This window comes from Myotis brandtii, unplaced genomic scaffold (assembly GCF_000412655.1).
Source record: "Myotis brandtii unplaced genomic scaffold, ASM41265v1 scaffold1617, whole genome shotgun sequence".
Lineage (NCBI taxonomy): Eukaryota > Metazoa > Chordata > Mammalia > Chiroptera > Vespertilionidae > Myotis > Myotis brandtii.
Genome location: NW_005355909.1, coordinates 62,209 through 85,892, shown reverse-complemented (window position 1 = coordinate 85,892; position 23,684 = coordinate 62,209). Strand labels below are relative to the sequence as shown.

The 23,684-nt window shown below is 48.9% G+C and overlaps 1 protein-coding gene across 3 annotated transcripts in view; it reads left to right on the top strand.

The window, feature by feature from the left end:
• Window positions 1-23,684, top strand: part of ETS1 (v-ets avian erythroblastosis virus E26 oncogene homolog 1) — a 138,218-nt gene that overhangs the window by 100,658 nt on the left and 13,876 nt on the right. For all 3 annotated transcript variants that reach the window (XM_014536440.1, XM_005862251.2, XM_014536441.1), the window contains 5 exons: window positions 1,644-1,763; window positions 3,536-3,736; window positions 9,696-9,773; window positions 10,752-11,000; window positions 15,339-15,599. In XM_014536440.1, coding sequence (XP_014391926.1) covers window positions 1,644-1,763; window positions 3,536-3,736; window positions 9,696-9,773; window positions 10,752-11,000; window positions 15,339-15,599 — 909 coding nt within the window. The remainder of the gene's footprint in view (window positions 1-1,643; window positions 1,764-3,535; window positions 3,737-9,695; window positions 9,774-10,751; window positions 11,001-15,338; window positions 15,600-23,684) is intronic.

The window sequence follows — 23,684 nt, the reverse complement described above, 5'->3', positions numbered from 1 at the left end:
TCCTTTTGAGACCCTGTGTGCAACTCTTGGGTATATAGAAAACTCCTAACAGTGAACATCAGCAACAAGAAAACCTCAAACAGCTCTATGTAGGAATGAGCAAAATGTTTGAAAAGACATTTCTCCAAAGAAGATAGAAAAATGGACAGTAAGCACACGGAATAATGATTAAATATTAATAATCATTAATTAACCATTAGGGAAATACAAATCATTAGGGAACATCATTACTCATTAGGAAAATATAAATCAGCATCATTAGGGAAATACAAATAAAGACTACAGTGTGATAGGGTGGCTACTATTTCCTCTCCCTCCTCCCCCACCCCCCAATAAAAACACACCCAGAATGTAGTAAGTGTTGGCAAGCTTTGGAACTCCTGTGCGCTCTTAGTGGGAAATTGAAATCATGTGTCCACTTTGAGGAAAGCAGTATGGCAGTTCCTTGACAAATAAACAATTGAATCACCATAAGGTGATCTTAATGTGGTCATGTCATTCCCCTGCATCAAACTCTCATTGACTTTGTAGTCTACTGAGGATAAAACTGTAACGTCCTTCATACACTCCTGGCTTACCTTCTTAACGTCATCCCAAGCAACTGGCTTCTGTCACTCTGCTGCAGCTTCAGATCTTTCGACACTAAAATAGGCCAAGTTTTTCCTCCTCCCCCATCATGACCTTCATGGATGCAACCCTGTTATCTAGGATCACTGTAGTCTAATGTTAATGGTCGTTAGGATCACCTGGATTCTGTGTTAGAAATGCAGACTCCCAGGTCCACCTCTTGCAGGAAGGCTGGAGAATGGCTGGGAATTGGCATTTCCAACAAATTCCAGGTGATGCCGATACAGCTGGTCTGGGGGACCACACTTTGAGAACCATTGGTCTCTAGAATATTCTTCTCTTTTAAGCTTCTATATATCCTTTAGATCTCAAGTCAAATGTCTCTCTCTTCGCCTAAGGGAGGCCTTCTCTGATTTCTCCAGACCAACAGGAATTCCTGTTAGAGGTTCACATGTTATCTTCTCCATCTCTGAAGCCCTTTGTAACGTTTTGGACATTTAATTGTGTAAATCGTTTTTTAATGACCGTATCTCCTGCCAGAATCTGATCTCCAACTTCAGGAGGAGGGGGTTACTTCTGTCTGCTTATCGGATTCCTTGCACATAGCAAGCGCTAAATAATTATTTGTTGAATGGATGGATATTATTTCCTTTTCATAGGTAACTGGAAGGACATAGTAACATTAATCCTCCCTGTGAATTATGAAGGATAAATAGGGACTGTGGCGGAATTAGTAGAGCTATACAGAAAGAATAAGCATACTTTGCTAACCAGGGGTGTAGGACATTCTAGGCAAGAGTCAGTTTTTTTTAAGGGCCTACCAAACTTTACCTGGCCCTGGGAGGCTGTTCGTAGAGTGATTTTTTCAGTTTGCCTTCTCCAGACCACTCATGTCCTATTCTATTGGATGGGTGGTTAATCACCCATTTAGTTATTTTTTTAAATGGAGATATAATGGACATATATCATTATATTAATCTGGGTGTAGAATATAATGATGTACTCTTTGTACAACACTGCAGACTGAGCCATCACCTATTTAGTTTTGATTCTTCATGTGATGTTTTCTCTTACAGATATGGAATGTGCAGACGTCCCACTACTAACCCCAAGCAGCAAAGAAATGATGTCTCAGGCATTGAAAGCCACTTTCAGCGGTTTCTCCAAAGAGCAGCAAAGACTGGGGATCCCAAAAGGTATGTTCTGTCCTTGGGAAAGAGGTTGGGAGCAGGCTTTTAGGGGAGGTTCGTTTTCCCACCTGCAGTGTGAGGTAGGCAGACGTGGCTGCAGCCAGCAGCTCCAGGGTGTGGCGGAGTCTGTTGGAAAGTTGCCCACACGGGCTGACCTTCTCCATCTTTCGGGTTCCTCGCTGCCACCTTGGTTGTAGAATGCTGTTCCCAAACTTGTTTGCACATTAAATGCGGGATCTTAAAAAAAAAAAAAAAGTCCCCAGCTGGGGCCGTGTCCCAGATCAATGAAATCACAATTTCTGGAAACACCAGTGTCTTTGAAGCTCCTCAAATGATGCCATATACAGACACTTTGGAAAAGTCACTGTTTCAGAGCCGTTCCGGGCTGCTGTTGGGTGAGCTCCCTGAGCTCCGCTTCTTGGAATGTCCTGATGGCTCTGTTCTTGCCCGTGTGCTGTGGTGCAATGTGTTTATCCTTGGGTGTTCTCCTCTGAAAGGGTGTATTCAGGAATGTGAGGGGACTGGGGTTGTCAGAAAGGAGAACTGACCGGGGAACACTTAAGCCTTCACGCAGCAACATTTCCTGAATAGCTGCGAGCAGGAAGAACACTGTGCTATTGAGTAAGAGCAAGGCTGCCTTGAGAGCGGTCATGACAGGCCTCCAGCCCTGTGGGAACCAGGCCCCGGCCAGAGCCTGGGAATGGATCTGCACCTTCCCCAGGTGTGCTGCTCTGCCACAGCCTCTGCCCACAACAACGCCCAGCATCCTCTTAGGGTCACAGGCGGGATAAAGTGAATCCCCACCAGCCTGCTCCGTTGAAGGGGTGACCTTGAGAGCAGGTATGTGGGCTCTGCAACCTGCCGCCATCTGAGTTCTCCAGGTGTCCTGGCTGGTGTGGCCACGTGAAAGCTCAGGCCACGTGGGAAGATCATGCAGAGTCTGTGCTGTGGAGCCGGGCAGTGCCAGGACTGTGATATGGACGCACTTTGCAGGGGGTGTACTTTAATACAGGCACCTAACCATGTTGTTCTTACTAAGTACCATTCCAGCAACCGACTGTCACTAATTGCTGTGGTTAGTACCAACCATAATTAGCTAAGATAAAAATAATTAAGAATAACAGTCTCAAGTACCCTGTAGGAGGAAAGAGCAGGGAGAGGTGAGTGTAACCGCCAGAACAAACTTGACTTCGTTATTATTGCTCTTCAAGAGCTCATCTGCTCCTTGTCCCGGGCTTTACAAAAAGTCTAATGGGAGCCCTGACCGGTTTGGCTCAGTGGGTAGAGCGTCGGCCTGCGGACTGAAGGGTCCCAGGTTCGATTCCGGTCAAGGGCATGTACCTTGGTTGTGGGCACATCCCCAGTGGGGGGTGTGCAGGAGGCAGCTGGTCGATGTTTCTCTCTCATTGATGTTCCTAACTCTCTATCACTCTCCCTTCCTCTCTGTAAAAAATCAATAAAATATATATTTTAAAAAAAAGTCTAATGGGAATCGGGCCGTGAGATGGGACAATTTGGAAAACTTGTCTGCACGGAGGGTAGATAACATTCTCTCTGGCCGATGATTGTAATCTCCTAGCTGGCAAGCTGAGGAGGTGGGGAAGTTGAATACGGGGAGGAGGAAGGTGCCCCATGACATGCATCTGCAGGCTCATGCTTCCCGGATCTTTCAACCAGAGAACATCCTCATCAACCTCGGGTCCCGGGCGTCCTCTCCGAGGCCCGGGCTAGAGCTCAGGGCCTGACGCGCTGGGTCCTCCTGTGCTCTCTCCCCGCAGACCCCCGGCAGTGGACAGAGACCCACGTGCGGGACTGGGTGATGTGGGCTGTCAACGAGTTCAGCCTGAAGGGCGTGGACTTCCAGAAGTTCTGCATGAACGGAGCCGCGCTCTGTGCGCTGGGCAAAGACTGCTTCCTGGAGCTGGCCCCGGACTTCGTTGGGGACATCTTGTGGGAACATCTGGAGATCCTGCAGAAAGGTACATGTGTGGGGGGCGGCTGGGAGAGTAGGCAGGCGAATGCATCCAGGTACCAGGTGGCGGGACATCCATGCCATCCCCTGGGGGTGCCCTGTCTCAGCCCAGAGGGTGGAAGGCATGCCAGGACAGGTGCTCCATCGACGTTAGTTTCTTTTTCTTCTCTGCATTGGAGGTGCAGATTTTAAGCTTTAGCGAGATTGCGCTCCTGATGCTTCTTGCAAAATGGTGAGCCCCATCCTTATCTCAGACTCATGACTGTTTCAAGGAGCAGAGCTCACAGCCCGCTCCAAGGTATATTTTGTTTCTAGTAATCCCAGTGCACCCTCCCTTTATCTGCGGCCGCACGGTGCCCGGCCCTGCCCCCCAGGAAGCTTAGCGTCTCCGAGCTTGTTCATGCCACAGGCTCCTGCCCACTGGCCGGGTTGGAGCGGCAGGAGCTGGCCTACCTTTGCATCTGGAGCAGGAACCGGGGTCACGTCAGGACACGGTGTTGCAACCTTGTAATGACATGGCCTCCCGGCTAGTCTCTTCCAACCTTTTTGGACCAAGTGACTCATGTACCACAGCCCTGGCTGAGGATAGAAACAGCAGCAGGCGGCAAACTTGGGTGTTTTTGCGCTTATTTTTCTGAATTTCTTCTTAAAATAAATGGCAGTTACCAGCAGTTAGCGGTGCCCTCCAGCTGACTGTAAGCCTAGAAGCCGGCCGCCCTCTGTGACCCAGGCCCACCCTTTCCCTGTGGTCACCGGCTCCAGCCCTTGGCGCGGACGCTGGGGGCAGGGAGCAAAGCACTTTTACTCCGTATAATACCTTCCTTTGTCTAAGGATATTTTCCACTCTGCCGTGCTCCACAGGGGCCCAAATTAGAGTCCTCTGGGCACAGAAGTGTTATCCCTTTTCCCTCTTCTCTTCAGCTTCTGCTGAAAAATAAATAAATACACACGGGCAAGAACGCAGTGGCTCTTGCCCCGGCTGCCCTGGCCGGGGACTGGGGGCAGCAGCACAGCCTTCCCAAAGCACAGACAGGTGCCCCCTGTGGCTGCTGCACACACACCCACTCACACCTGTTGATGAGAGCGGCCTGTGTATAGAGGGAGGGACACGGCAGGCTCATCACAGGTCTGATGTGGCCCTGGGCTCCTCACCCGTAGGGCCTATCAGACCGTGTCACCCAGATATCTTCTGCTAACACATTCCTCTACTTCTCACCATGGCGTGGCCAGGGGTCCTGGAGTGTCAACCTGCCTCTGATCACGGTTATAATCAATACCTATATAGCACCTCCTTGTTTTCCTTTAAATATGTTGCCTTAAGGACCTACTGAAGAACAAAAATCTAATGTTAACAGAAGCATCTTCTTTAACGGTGGTCATTTTCTTTCTTTTTGTTTAAATCCGACCTTTCTCTTGCTTTTTTCATTGAGGGAGTCCGTCACCTTCCCTATTCACTGAGAAGTATTGACTTCGTGATACACATTCTAAAGCATTTCTGATTTGAATATTTCTGTCCATTTTTATCAACGATTAAACCTTCTCTTCTAGAAAAGAAAAAGAAAAAATGAGAGAAGAAAAAAATCAAAGTGCTTTAAAATACGTTTTTCCGTTTGGATTCCCACCGCAGCCCTGAGCCACGGGTGGGCAGGCGCTGGTCGTGTCCCCATCTGCCAAGTGAGGACAGCTTAGGTGGCTTCCTGGTCACTCACTTCCTTGAACCTGCGCCTTCGCGATTTAATTTCCCGCCCTGTCTCCTCTGTATAATAATATGGACTCACGGGGGAGCTTCTGGTCCCCAAGAGAGGCTGGACCTAGCTTCTTGCAGAAGAATAACAAGGGAATTCAGGAGCCTGAGGGAATGATTGAGTACATCCGAGGGCAAAGCTGGATCCTCCCGCCCCTTTTCTGTTGAGAGAGGCAGCGAGAACCCTCTGTCTTCAGGCCCTTGAAGAGCTGAGCGAGAGGTTTCTACGGAGGCCCTGTGATGAAACTAAAGCAGCACAGCTCGGAAAGAACATAGCTGCTCGGGGTGCGGTGGGGTGGAAGGCCAGAGGTACAGGGGATGTTTCAATCTGATAAGCTGCTCAAGCAAAGTGTAATCACTTTATCTCAACTGGGAACTGTTTTTCTGTGCAGGCATCAACTTGTTTTCCCAGCAGCCTCTGCTCCCAACAAGGCTATCAGATACCCGGGGAAAAATCCCAAGCACCCCTCTCTGTGCCTGATTCTGGGAAATAGAACCAGACCACGCCACACAATGGGCAGAGGCCGGGCGGTTTGAGTCCAGGGTAGCCAGGGGGCCTGCAGGCTCCCCTTAGTTCAGCAGGGAGCCTTTCTGGGCTCAGTTACCTCCATCTGCATTCCTGTCTCCTTCCCCTGGGAAGTTGGCTCCTGGCAGCAGTTTGGTTAGGTGGCTCTTCTGTGAACACACTGTTTCACCCAGCGGTGACCTTCCTGGCATCCTGCTCCTTAGCTGGGCCTGAACTTGAAGTTTGAGGGCGATGGAAAAAGCAAAAAACAAAAAGCAGACCTCTGTTAGAAGAAATGGAGGCTGTAATATCTACCTGCCTGAAGAATTTTAAAAAAATATATTTTTATTGACTTCAGAGAGGAAGGGAGAGGGCGAGTGAGATAGAAACATCAATGATGAGAAAGGATCGTTGATTGGCTGCCTCCTTCACATCCCCATGGTGGGGATCAAGCCCTCAACTTGGGCATGTGCCCTGACTGGGAATCTAACCATGACCTCCTAGTTCATAGGTTGATGCTCAACCACTGAGCCATGCCGCCCAGGCTAAAGATGGTAATATATTTCTGAAAAGCTTTGGAGCTGATCAGGGTGAGTGGTGGGGACTGATTTTGGTACCTGCCCAAGCTGCCCTGTAGCCTTTGATGCAAATGTGGTCCACGCATGCGTCAGAATGAGGGCAGACTACCTCCCTAGCTCATAGGGATCGCCCACTGGCGCTCTTTCCAAGATACGAAGTCCCCTCTCGCAGTCACTGAAATAGTCAACTCAGCCATACTTTTGTGATCTCAGCCTTAGATAAAGCCCCAGCCAGGCTAGTAATCCCAGTGCACCCTCCCTTTATCTGCGGCCGCACGGTGCCCGGCCCTGCCCCCCAGGAAGCTTAGCGTCTCCGAGCTTGTTCATGCCACAGGCTCCTGCCCACTGGCCGGGTTGGAGCGGCAGGAGCTGGCCTACCTTTGCATCTGGAGCAGGAACCGGGGTCACGTCAGGACACGGTGTTGCAACCTTGTAATGACATGGCCTCCCGGCTAGTCTCTTCCAACCTTTTTGGACCAAGTGACTCATGTACCACAGCCCTGGCTGAGGATAGAAACAGCAGCAGGCGGCAAACTTGGGTGTTTTTGCGCTTATTTTTCTGAATTTCTTCTTAAAATAAATGGCAGTTACCAGCAGTCAGCGCTGCCCTCCAGCTGACTGTAAGCCTAGAAGCCGGCCGCCCTCTGTGACCCAGGCCCACCCTTTCCCTGTGGTCACCGGCTCCAGCCCTTGGCGCGGACGCTGGGGGCAGGGAGCAAAGCACTTTTACTCCGTATAATACCTTCCTTTGTCTAAGGATATTTTCCACTCTGCCGTGCTCCACAGGGGCCCAAATTAGAGTCCTCTGGGCACAGAAGTGTTATCCCTTTTCCCTCTTCTCTTCAGCTTCTGCTGAAAAATAAATAAATACACACGGGCAAGAACGCAGTGGCTCTTGCCCCGGCTGCCCTGGCCGGGGACTGGGGGCAGCAGCACAGCCTTCCCAAAGCACAGACAGGTGCCCCCTGTGGCTGCTGCACACACACCCACTCACACCTGTTGATGAGAGCGGCCTGTGTATAGAGGGAGGGACACGGCAGGCTCATCACAGGTCTGATGTGGCCCTGGGCTCCTCACCCGTAGGGCCTATCAGACCGTGTCACCCAGATATCTTCTGCTAACACATTCCTCTACTTCTCACCATGGCGTGGCCAGGGGTCCTGGAGTGTCAACCTGCCTCTGATCACGGTTATAATCAATACCTATATAGCACCTCCTTGTTTTCCTTTAAATATGTTGCCTTAAGGACCTACTGAAGAACAAAAATCTAATGTTAACAGAAGCATCTTCTTTAACGGTGGTCATTTTCTTTCTTTTTGTTTAAATCCGACCTTTCTCTTGCTTTTTTCATTGAGGGAGTCCGTCACCTTCCCTATTCACTGAGAAGTATTGACTTCGTGATACACATTCTAAAGCATTTCTGATTTGAATATTTCTGTCCATTTTTATCAACGATTAAACCTTCTCTTCTAGAAAAGAAAAAGAAAAAATGAGAGAAGAAAAAAATCAAAGTGCTTTAAAATACGTTTTTCCGTTTGGATTCCCACCGCAGCCCTGAGCCACGGGTGGGCAGGCGCTGGTCGTGTCCCCATCTGCCAAGTGAGGACAGCTTAGGTGGCTTCCTGGTCACTCACTTCCTTGAACCTGCGCCTTCGCGATTTAATTTCCCGCCCTGTCTCCTCTGTATAATAATATGGACTCACGGGGGAGCTTCTGGTCCCCAAGAGAGGCTGGACCTAGCTTCTTGCAGAAGAATAACAAGGGAATTCAGGAGCCTGAGGGAATGATTGAGTACATCCGAGGGCAAAGCTGGATCCTCCCGCCCCTTTTCTGTTGAGAGAGGCAGCGAGAACCCTCTGTCTTCAGGCCCTTGAAGAGCTGAGCGAGAGGTTTCTACGGAGGCCCTGTGATGAAACTAAAGCAGCACAGCTCGGAAAGAACATAGCTGCTCGGGGTGCGGTGGGGTGGAAGGCCAGAGGTACAGGGGATGTTTCAATCTGATAAGCTGCTCAAGCAAAGTGTAATCACTTTATCTCAACTGGGAACTGTTTTTCTGTGCAGGCATCAACTTGTTTTCCCAGCAGCCTCTGCTCCCAACAAGGCTATCAGATACCCGGGGAAAAATCCCAAGCACCCCTCTCTGTGCCTGATTCTGGGAAATAGAACCAGACCACGCCACACAATGGGCAGAGGCCGGGCGGTTTGAGTCCAGGGTAGCCAGGGGGCCTGCAGGCTCCCCTTAGTTCAGCAGGGAGCCTTTCTGGGCTCAGTTACCTCCATCTGCATTCCTGTCTCCTTCCCCTGGGAAGTTGGCTCCTGGCAGCAGTTTGGTTAGGTGGCTCTTCTGTGAACACACTGTTTCACCCAGCGGTGACCTTCCTGGCATCCTGCTCCTTAGCTGGGCCTGAACTTGAAGTTTGAGGGCGATGGAAAAAGCAAAAAACAAAAAGCAGACCTCTGTTAGAAGAAATGGAGGCTGTAATATCTACCTGCCTGAAGAATTTTAAAAAAATATATTTTTATTGACTTCAGAGAGGAAGGGAGAGGGCGAGTGAGATAGAAACATCAATGATGAGAAAGGATCGTTGATTGGCTGCCTCCTTCACATCCCCATGGTGGGGATCAAGCCCTCAACCTGGGCATGTGCCCTGACTGGGAATCTAACCATGACCTCCTAGTTCATAGGTTGATGCTCAACCACTGAGCCATGCCGCCCAGGCTAAAGATGGTAATATATTTCTGAAAAGCTTTGGAGCTGATCAGGGTGAGTGGTGGGGACTGATTTTGGTACCTGCCCAAGCTGCCCTGTAGCCTTTGATGCAAATGTGGCCCACGCATGCGTCAGAATGAGGGCAGAATGCCTCCCTAGCTCATAGGGATCGCCCACTGGCGCTCTTTCCAAGATACGAAGTCCCCTCTCGCAGTCACTGAAATAGTCAACTCAGCCATACTTTTGTGATCTCAGCCTTAGATAAAGCCCCAGCCAGGGTGGGCTCACAGCGCAGCTGGGTTAAGGAACAGGCAGGTTTCCTAGAAGAGGGGCTGAGATCATTGTGGTCCTTGCGTCCGAGGTCCTTTCGGGCCAAGCAGCACTCACGTGTTGACCTCTCTGTTCCGCCCCCTCCCCGGTGTGTTGCAGAGGATGTGAAACCCTATCAAGTGAATGGAGTCAACCCCACTTACCCAGAATCCCGTTATACCTCGGACTACTTCATTAGTAAGTTCACCTGCCACTCTTCTCCCCTCCTCTTGCTCACTGGGGAAGGAACCCTGTCCCAACTGAGCTCAAGCCCCTTCATGGTAACTCTATGGCAAACCATATTCCCTTAAACGCAGACTATTTGGTATTCGTTTTATTTTTCCCCGCAAAGCACAAGGCTTCAGCCTTTTTGCACGTTGTCCTGACCTGCAAACTCCTGCACTTACGACCTCCCGCTGATATCATCAGCCTGAAAGTCGTGCAGAGAACTGCGGCCATTCCTGTTGGAGCCTGTGCCCTGTGGGGCCATCGGAGGGAGATCGGGTTAGGGGTCTGGTCATGGCCCTTGTTCTCTCCCTTTTAGGCATGGATATGACAGCGTTTCTTCTGAAATCCTCCCTCGAGAGTGGGCCATGCAGCTTCAGATCTGTCCCAGATCTGGCTTTGCATCTCTCACAGAAAATAAAACCCTGTCCCTTCTGGTACAGGACACCCAACTGTACCAGAGAGGGGGCGGGAGGAAGGGTTAGTGTTAGTGCAGGGCTCTTCTTACCTGATGGTGTTGCTTCCAAAGGGACTCTACAGCAGCTTTGTTTTTGTTTCATTTTCTCACTATATTATGATTTTTCTTCTAAGAACAACATAAGTTCTATGGAGTAAGAGCTTACCAGGAGCCAGAAGTGTTGGTAGGCGTTTTGCATATATATTCTTGTTTGATTTTTATCACAACGCTCCAAGCAAGATCGCCACCATCCCTATTTTAGAGATGAGGAGATGAAGCCAGAAAAGGGAGGTATCTTGCCAAGGGCCCTAGCCATTAAGAAGCGGAGCAAGGTTAACTTGCCCCGAGGCCCTTCTCATTGAAAATATTTTCCTCTTCCTCCCTAAGGTAGCTGGCCTGTTACACATTGTGGGGCTGGTGTCAATGGGGAAGAACTGCTTGTTTTAGGTACAAAGCTCTCCCCTCTTTTAATGCCACCCTCGCTCTGTTTCCAGGCTATGGTATCGAGCATGCTCAGTGTGTTCCTCCCTCGGAGTTCTCAGAGCCCAGCTTCATCACAGAGTCCTACCAGACACTCCACCCCATCAGCTCCGAGGAGCTCCTCTCCCTCAAGTATGAGAACGACTACCCCTCGGTCATTCTCCGGGACCCTCTGCAGACAGACACCTTGCAGACGGACTACTTTGCCATCAAACAAGAAGTCGTCACACCAGACAACATGTGCATGGGGAGGACCAGTCGTGGTAGGTCAGATTTCTTCTCCAGAAGCTCTTGGTTTCCAAGAGTTGCCTAACGTTGAGAGATTTTCAGGTCTGCTATTTCCCCCTCACTATCGGCCCTGGGGATTCCTGAGTTTCATTCAGCCTTTCCATCTGAGACTGTGTAGATAGGAAAGAACTTCCCACCATGGAACTTTAGCCACTTCCATCAGCATGACAATGACCCTGAGTTCACGGTAGAATTGAAATCCGGCAGGATGACCAATCACGTTTTGTATTTGTATAAGACATTTAACCAAGTAATAACTAGTTGGATGTGGTTGCTGTTTAAGTTATTTATTTTTTTAAAAGAGGATTTTGCTTAAGGAGGACACAATCGAACAAAAATGGTTCAGGGGACCCTCCTGAAAGCTTAGTTTCGCAATGCCCTGATGCCCCAGAGCATTCTGGGTCAGACTGCCTGGAATCTGAATGACACCTGCTGCTCAGTCCGGGCTTCTGAGCCGTCTGTGAGTTTGGGAAGATACAGGATGGTTAACCAGTAGTTTATTTGGGACCGGTCATCAGCAGCGTGGTAACAGTGTGTATTCAGCTAGAGGACCGAGGGAAGAGGTGGCTGGAGGCTTCCCTTATGACATTGATAAAATACTCACGGACAGTGAACTAAATGTCCCAGAATCGAGCTGGTTGACTTTCTAAAACAACAAAAGTGAAACACACTCGGATATTAAGATCAGGACATGAACCCCCAGAGGGGCAGCCACCCTAGTGAAGTGTGCAGATGGTTTTGCTACCGAGACAAGTGCAGTTCATCAGAAGGAGGGATTTGTTCCTCCAGGAAGAACTAGCTGAGTTCTAAAAAGTCTTAAAGGATGACTGTTCCCATAGATAATGGGAAGGAATTGCAAGCAGGAGGAGGAACCACAGAAAGTCCATCCGAGGGCTCAGAGGCCTTGACTGGCTGGCCTCCTGGTGACTTCTGCTCAGTGGTCGCCCTGAGACTCTGAGGCACTTGGAGAGGGGCAAAGGCATCTTCGCTTTGAAGAGCCCCCCTTTGGCATCCTGGGCCACATACCTTGCCATCTTCTTCTAGTGTTCGGGCGTACACTTCCTCCTGGCAGGCCTCCGGGCAGCCAGCGGGCCTGCACAGGGAAAGTCCCCAGCAAGATCAGAACCTGTAATCTCTCTGCTTCGGGCCCCAGGCTGCTTGTGTTTCAGACTGAAGGGGATGGGTGGGATCAGTTTGCCTTCCCCTTTCTGACTGTTTATTTTTGGGTGCATGTCTATTTAAATACATACACAAATGGGCCTGTGGATCCTTCCCCCCGGGGCAGGTCAGGGCATTCGCACAGCTCACTTTCCTATGGGGCTTTTCTGTACGTCTATGTGTTGAGGCCGAGCCTGTGGGTTTGGGGCTCGGCCATGTTGTAACTTTGGGCAGAGCTGCTGTCACATGCTTTTCGGTTGCATCTGGCTTTGCATTTGTGTAATTGTCTCTGCTTCTCCTTCTCTTGGTTCTTGGTTTCTGTCCCCGCCACCCCTGCAACCCCAAACTAATAACTGTGGAGCAGATAGTGACCCGTACAAAGGGCGTGAGGTATTTCTCTCTGGCCTCATTCTCCTTCCCTCACACCAAGCTTCAGACCACACAAACTTGGGGGCCAGACTGTCCTGCCCACGGCTGCTTTCTGCATGTTAGCGGTGCTGCAAACAGGACGTATTCCGAGGGCTGACTGAATCTGACGTGGTGTGATTGGTCTAGACTGGAAGCATAACTCTTAGCTGGTTATTATGAATAAAGCTATTCATCTGCTGCATTATAGCAAACCACGTGCTTCTCTGCCCCACCTCCTTAGACTCTGAGAGCTGTGGTTGTGCCAGTCTGTTCAGGGGGCTGCTGGGGGGCCACCCTATCTGCTGTGAGTTCTCTGAGGTCTGCTTAGTGGAGTCAGGTCGCTTGGGAAGGACCTCGCTGAGACTCAGGAAAGTTAGCCAGTGGACATCTTTGAGGACATGTGCGTCCTTGCATCAGCCCAGTAGCACAAGCGAGTGTCTAATCTAGTTGGATGCAACCCCATTTTTGGAGAAAATGCCCGTAAACAAAGGTTCCTCGCTCCAGGATTGTGAAACGGAGCTAAAATGAAAGCAGCTCACTGCTGTAAACTGCAACTCTCAACGGAGTTGCCTCCGGCTCATGTTTGGGAGGATGCCAGAGAGTGGCTACGTCCAGGTTAGTGTCCTGCTCGCTGGGACTCCTGGGAAATGCAGCTGTCTGCTTGTGGAAATCCCGGCCTCCGTGCCTTCCCCAAAGAAATGTGGCTGATAGAGGTAGAAGCATTCCAGAGAGACTTTAGTATGGATATGCCCTAAGTATCGGTGACTTGGTGGGGTGTTCTCTATGAAAACATACATTCTCTTTTGTAGGCTTTTGGTATGTTTGTCTCGCAGAGACATTGAATGACTCTTCAGACGGATAGCTTTTTATGAGATGCTATAAAATGTCCTGTTGTGTTAAAAAGAGGGTATTACATTCTGGCTGCGGGCTGTTTTCTGGAGTCTTTTCATGTGGATTTCTGGAAGGGGCAATTCCTTCATTTATAAAGAGTTGTGAATGTGACAGTGGACTGGGTAGGCAGGGCCGTAACTCCATGAAGCTCTTCAGTTTGCCTTCTGGACATGACCCTTCTTTGAATGGATGGTTGGAAGAAGGACCAAGAAGAAGTAGCTAAATGACTACCTTTGTGTTAGAGTTGTGAATGTGACAGTGGACTGGGTAGGCAGGGCCCATAACTCCATGGAGCTCTTCAGTTTGCCTTCTGGACACGACCCTTCTTTGAATGGATGGTTGGACGAAGGGCCAAGAAGAAGTAGCTAAATGACTACCTTTGTGTTGTAAGCAGTATTGGAGAGGATAAGAGGTTCAGGAAATCTACAACAGTGGAGTATATAAAAATTACATATTTAACTGAATACCCTTATTCTGGGATTTTAAAAAAATTAAAATCCTCAACTTAGTTTTTCCTTAGTAATTTTGGGTTGGGCACCAAAATTAAATATTTGAATTTCATTTTTTTTAACCAATCTCTACTATTAAGGAAAGGGAGAATAGGCCCAAAACACACTAGTATGGGGTTGTGTTGGCCAACCTTATTCTGGAATTTAAACTTGTAGTAGATCAGCCAGCTCTGAGCAGTTGAGAGCTGACTTACAGGTATTTCTACATACAGATTTGTCACATCCTTTGCCTCGTGACTTGTGCTGAATCGAGGTGACCATTTGGTCACCCAGGATTTAATTTAGGTTGCCTAAAAAGTATCTGGAAGTAGAACATAGAAAATATTCCTGCGAGCCTTTTCAAGCTCTTAGATGCATTTCCCTCCAGTTTTTGTTTGTTAGCCTCCCTTTTCAATGGCATTTTTGCCAGTGGAAATTTCTCTTGGAGCGATTATGCAATGATAGCAGCTGTTTACAACCTGGTTTGGGAAATTAATGAACTTGCATGATCTTGTGGTCAGTTAAGAATGCTTTAAGCAACTGGGAGAGTAAAGGATTTCTGACATTGCTGTGGATCTTAATAACTCTTTCATCAACTCCTTTGTTTTTTATTGCCCACGCTTCCCCAATGAAGTACACATTTCAAGTACAAAATTGTACTTGGAGAGAATCAGCGGCGTGGATTTCTGTTTAGAAGAGTGCTCGTATTTTTTTTTTTTTTTTAATTCTCCTGGAAAAAAAAGCATCTCATTGCTTCTTTCTCTGTTTGAAAAGACATAGAGGCAGTACTTGTATTTCATTTTAAAATAGTATTTGGAAAAAATGCTAAGAAAATAGCACTTCAGTTCCAAGGTCAAGGAAGGTCAAGCTGCTCTTAGTCGAATGGAATTTTTTTCTTATGACCAAAATATTTTGCCAAATTGGGCCTTTGGAAATTATCTCATTGGCTTGAGTTGGATTAGGGAGTTGAGTCGCACTGCTTCGATTTCTTCACTTATTCATTCAGCCCTAAGGCATCAGCCAGAAACCCCCAAGAACATGTGGCGAGTCTCAGCTTTTAGATTTCTGGCTCTAGAGTTCTTGAGGTCCCAAGCACGGCTGTCTCCCTCTGACAGGCAGGAGCAGCCCGTGGCTAGGAATCTCCATCCTGGGAGCTGGAGAGCAAGACAGCACCGTGCAGGGCAGTGGCTCTCACACTGCAGCCAGCCCAGCCCCTCCTCCCAGAGCCACCCCACAGCTCCCATCCCCTTGGCCTCTCCCTTCTTCCGGGTCTGATGAGCGATCTGTCCTCACTCAGAGGGTTTTTACAGTTGTCTTTTCCCAATCCCTCCTCCCCTGCCCTCTTCCTACCTCCTCCTTCACCTCCAGGTAAACTCGGGGGCCAGGACTCTTTTGAGAGCATAGAGAGCTACGATAGTTGTGACCGCCTCACCCAGTCCTGGAGCAGCCAGTCATCTTTCAACAGCCTGCAGCGTGTTCCCTCCTATGACAGCTTCGACTCCGAGGACTATCCAGCCGCCCTGCCCAACCACAATCCCAAGGGCACCTTCAAGGACTATGTGCGTGACCGTGCTGACCTCAACAAGGACAAGCCTGTCATTCCTGCTGCTGCCCTGGCTGGCTACACAGGTAGGCGCCTGCCCCTACCTCGGAGCCTCGGTGGGCGTGCTGCTGTGGGTGGGCTCAGTGGAGGGCCCTGGGCCCATCGTCCCAAACCCCGAAGACTGCCTTTTCTTTGCGGGGAGTGGGGAGAAGACTCTAAGAGGCCTGGTCAGTCTCTCAGGCCCCTCTGTTTATGAATAGCCATTGATTGTTGGAAGCAAAGAGTATCCTTCTATCTGAAGGGATCATTTCCAAGAGTGGTAGGAAAAAACACTTATATTTTGGGTCTTTTTCCATATCTGGGGGAAGGGCACTATGTTAATTTGGCATCTCTGGAAACTCTGCCTCATGGCCGAGCATCAAGGGCTTTTCTCTAGGCGGCTCTTAGGAGGTCTTTCCACATACAGAACCAGCAGCAGCATCTCTGGGAGGCATCCCTGCATGGCCTGCACCCTGGGCTCCGCTGTGGGGGAGCATTCATTAGGGGGGCTGTTCGGATGGCAAGAGTGTCCTTGATCACCTGAACTCTGGCAGGTCTCGGCCAGGAAACCTTCTTCCTCACTTGGCTTTGTGACTGGTTTTCTCCCAGGAGTGGAAGTTATGGTGAACGAAGAAAGACTGTAGAGGAAGGGAGATGTGTGTTGAGAGTTTGAGCTTTGATTGAGAATCTGGTACTAGAACCAAACAACATCTTGTCCAAATGAGCTGTAGCGGGTCTGCTGCCCTGCCCTGGAAACCTTTGCAGGGTGTGCCTGGGAACCATCCAAGGAGCCTTATAGGATTGAGGCTCAGATCCTTTCTGTACGATGGTCGTGTTTCCTAAAAACGAGAAATTGGGTTGTGAGTGCAGCTTATGTTAGTGGATTACTCATCTGTGGCCTAGGCCTCCATTCTCTTGTCGGTAACTCCGCCCTGGCCAGGTTGCCACGTGGGCGACCCTTGGCGTGCACGAAGCTAAGCAACAACATCTGTGTTTCTGTGGAGGTATCTGAAGAGTGAGCCCCATCTTCACTGTGTGTCAGTGAAGCCTCCATTTTTATTAGAAAAACAGCTGACCTCTGAGAGCAACTCAGCTGCGTAGAGAAATCACTCCTTTTTCAGAGCTCCGGGGTGGGCCCGCTGGTGCTGCTCAGGGCATGCGCAGGTGCCCAGGAGTTCCGTCTGTGCTTTCAGGTAGTGACAAGGTCTCTCTGTGGAGCCAGGGGCCAGAAAGGAACTTAAAGTTCCCCTTCTCTTCTCTTTCTACACTGTCCCTCATGGTCTTTGCTGGAAGGTCACTCATGTGTGGGAACCTGTTACTCTTGAAGGGACCCCCTTTTCCAGCTCCAGAGAGCAGACTCCTGGCGAGTTGGCCCATTCCTGTTAATGACCCTGGGAGTGGGGAAAAGTCAATTCAGTCTCTTTCAAGATGGACCAACGTTCTGGCCTCTGTAGTTACAGGGATAGTTGTAGGTATTTTAAGAACTAGGCTCCAGTTGGATTCACTGATGGAGGGAGAAGTGCTGCTGCATTCGGAAGAGGAAGGAAAGGCCTCCGTGGCTGAACGATGACTCTGTGGGCTCTGGAGGTGGCAGGCATCTCCAGCTGGGCACGCTGGCTTCTGTTCTTGGGGTGCAGAGGAACTACGCCCTGTCATTTGCCCAAGCATGAAGGCCAAGTCTTCTACAACTTCCACCCCAACTTCCGGTGCACATCCTCAGCTTAGTTTCTCCTGATTAAGGATGTGTCTTTGTTCTCTCTGGCATAATCTCCACTATCGCCACCGTCCACATCCACAGCCAGGATTCTTTTCCCACCACAGTTTCCATCATTCTCTCTTAGCTACTGATTTGATTCTGTTAATTTCCATAGTTAGGGCAGCTTGGTGGATAACGAGATTAAATAAACTGACTTTAAGTCCTAAAGTTTGAGTTCTGGCCAAAGAAAACCCTAGGATTTAGGTCAGCCTTCATGGGATGAGATTCTGGTAAGTGTCCATGGCCACACAGCAAAGGTCTAGATCAGCGGTTCTCAGCTTGTGGGGTTGCGACCCCTTTGGGGGTCGAACGACCCTTTCACAAGGGTCACCTAAGACCATCCTTCATATCACATATTTACATTGCGATTCATAACAGTAGCAAAATTACAGTTATGAAGTAGCAACGAAAATAATTTTATGGTTGGGGGTCACAACATGAGGAACTGTATTTAAAGGGCCAGAAGGTTGAGAACCACTGGTCTAGATGCTTCCAGACATGGTAAAAGCCTGATTTCCACCTCATATAGGACCTTCTCAGCAAGTGTTGCCCTGTAATATTATTGGATTTCCACATGGGAGATGCCTGCAGAGCTAATAGTCTACAAGAGTGTCTGAAAGGGTTTTGGCTAAGATGATTTGAGAACATCCACAAGAATGATCTGAGAGTGGGGATCTTTCCCAGGGTCCCAGTTTTGAGGAGAGAAGGACAGAGATGACTTGGAAATTCCAAGGATTAGGAATGAGTGTGAAGTACAAATGAGGGACATGAACAGTCAAGACAGCTAACACCAAAGGCTGCCTGTGAAACTTCTCTGGCAATCCAGACTCGGGGACAAACAGATAAAAGCATCAAGAGCTCTTTTATCACAAATATAAATAATGTCCTGGAGGTCTGAGTTATGTTTGATCCCTTATTTGGATATATTGTTTTTGATGGATGCCCCCTTTCTCCTCTCCCCCTCCCTCCCTTTTTCCCTCCTCCCCTTCCTTCCTTCCTTCCTTCCTTCCTTCCTTCCTTCCTTCCTTCCTTCTTCTTCCTCTCCCTCCATCCCTTGCCCGCCCCCTCTCTTTCTCTTAGAATAAAATATTCAATAAGTGGAAGAAAAGGGAGGGTGATTATTGATTATTGGTCTCAAAGACTAAAGTAGTCATTCGAATTAAAAAAAAGTTTTTAAGGATCTTAACCTTTCAGTTGTTTCTTCTTTATAATTGTGGGTTTAATTTCTCATACTATTTCAGATCACGGTGAGAACAATAGCTCAGAAAACGGAAGTCCCTCATGCTCCCTCCCAACTCTAACACACTGTGTGATTTTAGGCAAATTTACCTTGTACCCTTTTCTACTTTTAGCGAAGGAGAAGTGTTCATCCTTATCTTGGTGGTAGAAGATCTGTGAAAATGTAATTGAACCAAATCGATTAATTTAAACAAATAAGTGCTAGACATTGTGCTAGACAAGGGGGGGGGGGGGGTGGAGGAGAAGAGCTTAATGGTAGCAAATCAGTTATTTCAGCAAATGTTTCCAAGCACATGTTGAGTGCAGATAAGTTGCTAGGAGCTTTTGAGGGTTCACTATCTTGTCAAATTCAATATTAGTGTAATTGTCTGTAGACTTGAATTGGATTTTCTTACTGCTGTGGTTTCGATGAAGGCCAGGATTTGTTAGGCAGATGGGGGTGAAAGCCCGCATGGCTCTTTTCTCTGCTCACTGCCTGGCGAGCGTCTCCTGCCCACATTGCAGACTGATTCTAGGCCAGCGGTTCTCAACCTGTGGGTCGCGACCCCTTTGGTGGTCGAAGGACCCTTTCACAGGGGTCGCCTAAGACCATCCTGCATATCAGATATTTACATGACGGTTCATAACAGTAGCAACATTACAGTTATGAAGTAGCAACGAAAATAATTTTATGGTTGGGTCACAACATGAGGAACTGTATTTCAAGGGCCAGAAGGTTGAGAACCACTGTTCTAGGAGGTGGGTTTTTGCTCTTGAGCCCTCGCTGTGGCCCCTTCTCGTTTCAGATACATCCTAGAGAATGGGGAAAGGGAGGGAGCATACCAAGTGAGCCCCAACACCGCCCAAAGAGCAGGTGGGGACTGGAACACAGATGGGTCTCTCGCTTTATGCAGACATGCTAAGATGAGCTGAAGTTTGAAAAAATAACTTAGAAGGCAGAAATCATTGTATAAGTGCTGGCAACCCTTTTTATTGCTTGTAAAAGTCACACCTACTTTTTTTTTTATCTCAAGTTCTGCCTCCCCTCCACCCAACTCCCTTAAATTTTGATTACTCCAAAGTATGTGTGGCCACACAGTAGGAGCATTTGGACCCTTACATCACAATTCCTTGGCCTGAATGAAAGGATGTATGTATAGATTCTCTGAGCTGGGAGCATGACCCATTTTCCTCCCCTTACACTAGGAGCCTAGGGCTCCATCCATATCACATTCAAAGAAATAGATTTTATTTCCTCCTATGATGTCTGAGTTACTGCATGTACGTGTGGAAATCAGTTAGAAACTGAATTTTCACAGCTTCTTGCACAGTTACGTTCTTCCTCCAAAGATAAGAAAATTGCATCAACCTTCACTGGTCTCCCATGGCAACTTGTTAAATTAGGTCAAGATGTGGGGGCAGATAACGTGGCTTGAAAGCCTGCCTGTTAGCGGAGTTAAGAATACATCAAATGCGATGCTGGCTTCCGCCAAAATGTACCTTCTTACCTTGCTGTGAACTGCCTATGGTTGTCAAACTGATACAATCAGAAAGCTCCATTTGTCTCTTGTTGGAGGATACATTAGGAACCGCACCTAATGAAGAAAACAATCGGAGGCAGGTGGCCCCGTGTTTTCTGGTTAGCTAGCTGATCGACCTAAGCAAAATGCTTTCCGGATTCTTGAAAAAAACAGGCCTCTCTGATGTTTGCTGTCAGGTTCAGTAGGTCTAGAATCACATACCGGATCGTCAACTAGGATTGTCTCTTTCTGTCCCTCCAGCCCCATTTTACAGATGATGAAACTGAGGCATAAAAAGTGACTTATTCAAGGCCGCCTAATTGCAGCCTGCACAGAATGGCAGCTCCTGACTTGGATCTGAAGTGCCAGACGCCTACGAATTTTGTCTCCATATTAAGGAATGACAGTATGGGTTATGGGTTATGATCTCAGTGACCTCCTCAGAGCAGATCAGGGGCCTTGTCTCCCGATAGTCACTAATTACCACTGTATGTACGTGACTTAGCAGACCGGAGGAGGGGCCAGGGCTAGTTTTTGGCTTTTGTTCAGAGTTATTGGTCTGTAAATCACCTTTATCCAACTCCATTCCGGATTGCCAGGCATTGCCAGACAAGGAACCCATTCCGGTCCCTTCTGGGATGGCTACGGAGCCGACCTGGTGGGAATGCTCTTGTTGTCAGCATCCAGGGGTATCCCCCCCTTTGGGTTGCCATGGTGAGTGCAGTGGTTAGGGTCTCTTTTTCACCCCAGGGTCTGAGGAAAGCTAGGCCCGAAGCCATTCGTGAACTGTAATGGAGTTAGGTTTTATAGCGCTGTGCGGGGTTTGCGACTAGAGAGTCCCCCAGTTTCCTCAAGACTAAACTGGGGACTCACTGAAATTCAACTTCCAAATATTTTGGCAGGAGACAGAAACAGGTACCGGTCTTGTAGAAAAAGACATCCCCCTTCCGGCCCTCTCCAATCGCTCTGGCCTGAAAGAAGTCTTCTTGCCACTTTGTAGAAGGCCTTGGAGCGAGTTTAAAGTCACACAAGGAGATAGTCCCAACAAGCCCAGAACCTGGGCCTTCTGGCTCGTAGTTGAGCTTTAGGGGTCAGTAACCCAACGCTACTGCTAAAACATGTTCTCGAAAATAAACAACTTGACTGCAGAAGGAAGTCCTTGAAAGCCCTTCAATGCAGAATAAAACTGGAGACTTGGCAGCGAGCGCTGCCTGGAATCCGTTTTCGGGAGGAAAGCGGGTTGCAAAGTGATCTCGGTGGTGGGCCCAGGCACAAGCAATGCCCGGGAACTCGGGCATGCGCCTAAGTTGCTGATCAGGAAGGGGAGCGGGGTCACCAAAGAAAATTAGCAGGGCAACGTGGATTTCTACAGGAGAGTAAAAAAATTCTATCCTGAGGCAGCACTGTTATGAGGGACAGCATACAGCTTTTTAATTTGGGGGTTTATTCCCAGAGCCGACCTGGAAGATAGCCTCTCTGCAGAAAGCTGTAATAATAAAAGCGTAATATGCTAATTAGATCGGACAGCCAAATGACCTTCTGGACGTCCTTTCGGACGTCCTTCCCGATGAAGCCGCAGCTGCGAGGGCCAAGCCCCTTGCACGAATTTTGTGCATCAGGCTCTAGTGTTGGGATAAGACAGAGTGAACTGATGACAGCCGAGGAGAACCAACTGGTTGATGTGGGCACAGAGCTCAGATGTCCGTTTGTGCAGCCCACGTCTTTCACAGGGATCCCGGGTCCGGCAAGGGAGCTGGCCGCGGGCTTGCGGGAAGCCATCCGTCTCAGCATAGAGCATCCTTGGGCAGCATCTGAGTGGACAGGAGGGAAAGAGCTAGAAATGAGAAAGGCAGCAACAGAGTGTCTCCCCGTTTCTGGCTCAGAGGCCCCTTCCTTGGCAGGTGGCAGGAAGCCAGACAGACCCCTGGTCCCGAGTGGAGCTGTGCTGCCAGCCAGCGGCCCAGGAGCCAGGGGATTCCGGTCCTCTGCCCTGTTTGGGGGTAGGTCCTGAGGCGGGGCGTGCAGTGATGTGGGGTCTCCCTGGAGAAATGGGCTACCCTGCTGCTCAGTGATGGGGCTGGTGGGGAAAACTCCTGGCAAGATCTGACCCGGGTGGGAGAAGAAGCCTCCTTCTGTTGCCTGCAGGGCAGTTTTGTGGCTCCTGCTTCCTGATTCACGTTTGGACAGTTTTTCTTCATCATCTGCCACCGGTAGAAAAGGATCACGTGGTCGGGGCCTCACTATTAAGTCTTTTTTCTAAATGTCTTTAAAAATGTGGAAATCAGAGGTTTCCTGTTCTCCATCGAGTGATGTCCACGTGACGCCCGCAGGGTGGGTGTTTACCTGAGCCCACTCTGTCACTTGGGTATGCCTTCTGGCCACCCATGTTGTTTAACCAGGATTATTCCAGGGGCTGGATCAGTAGGGTTAAGAGTGTGGACTTGGGAGCCAGTCGTCCTGAGCATGTCCTGGCTTTGTCACTGACCAGCTGTGTGATTTTGGATAAGCTAACATCTCTGTGCCTCAGTTTTCTCATCTGCAAAATGGGAATAATAATAGTTACTCTCTCCTAGGATGGATGAGAGAATGAAATTAACTAGGATATGGGATGCACCCACAAATAGTGCTGGTGTATAGGAGAATTCTCTGGGTGCCGGTTGTTACCACTGTTTTCCATATTATCCTCCAACCTGTTTGTCTTTCCAGGATCATACATGCCTTGTGGTTGGAACTATATGTTTTATGTATAGAATTCCAGTCATTGCTGGTACTCTCCTGGGTACAGCAGATATTTAATGTCAGATTAAGTCATTTCTGCTATTGAGCAGAACTCACGTGTGGGAACTCCAGCTGTTTTCTAGACTCTCTAATATCCATTACATTATTTCACCTGTCACCAGGAGCCACATGAGGAAGGTTCTGTTGTTCGCATTGTATAAACGAGGGAGTTGAAGTTCAGAGCGGGAAACAGGACTAACTCACAGTCATACAGCAAACAACAAAGCAGATGCCTTTCAAAGTGTTTCACAGTGAGACAATGAGAAGGAACATATCCGATGTCGGCAGTGTATTTGTTTGGGTCTGCGGAGGAGCCGATGTCAACACCTGGTTATACTTGCTCTAAAAGAAGGAGAGAGCAAGGGAAGGCAGGGGAGCCTCTAGACCGTCCGTGCTCAGGTGTGTTACCTGTTAAAGGACAGAGGGAAGGAAGGAGACTGGGGTGGGAAGAGCGTTTAACTGCAGCCCAATCCCTAGGAAGGTCTGGCCAGGCTGGTGGGGAATCCGCTGGTCAAAGTTGCCAGGTGGAGGAGCTCCATGTCTCTCAGAAAGGGCCCATGCCTCCAACCATGCTCAGTCCCTGGCTGGAGCAGACCCTAGCTAGCTTGACCTTGGTGGGGACATGGTGGATCCAGTCAGTTATGCTCCTTGCTGCAAGAGACTCGAGTAGCTCGTTGTCATGGCTGCTATAGGTTGTGTGACCCCCATCCTACCTGACTACCAAACATAGGCTGTCAATCAGGCCACCCCAGCTCTTCTGTCTGGCTAGTTGTAGAGCAAGACTCAAGACCAAGGCCAATCCCAATGCTCCTGGTGACCCACAATAAGCTCCAGAAAACAGAGGGTTGTTGATGACAAAT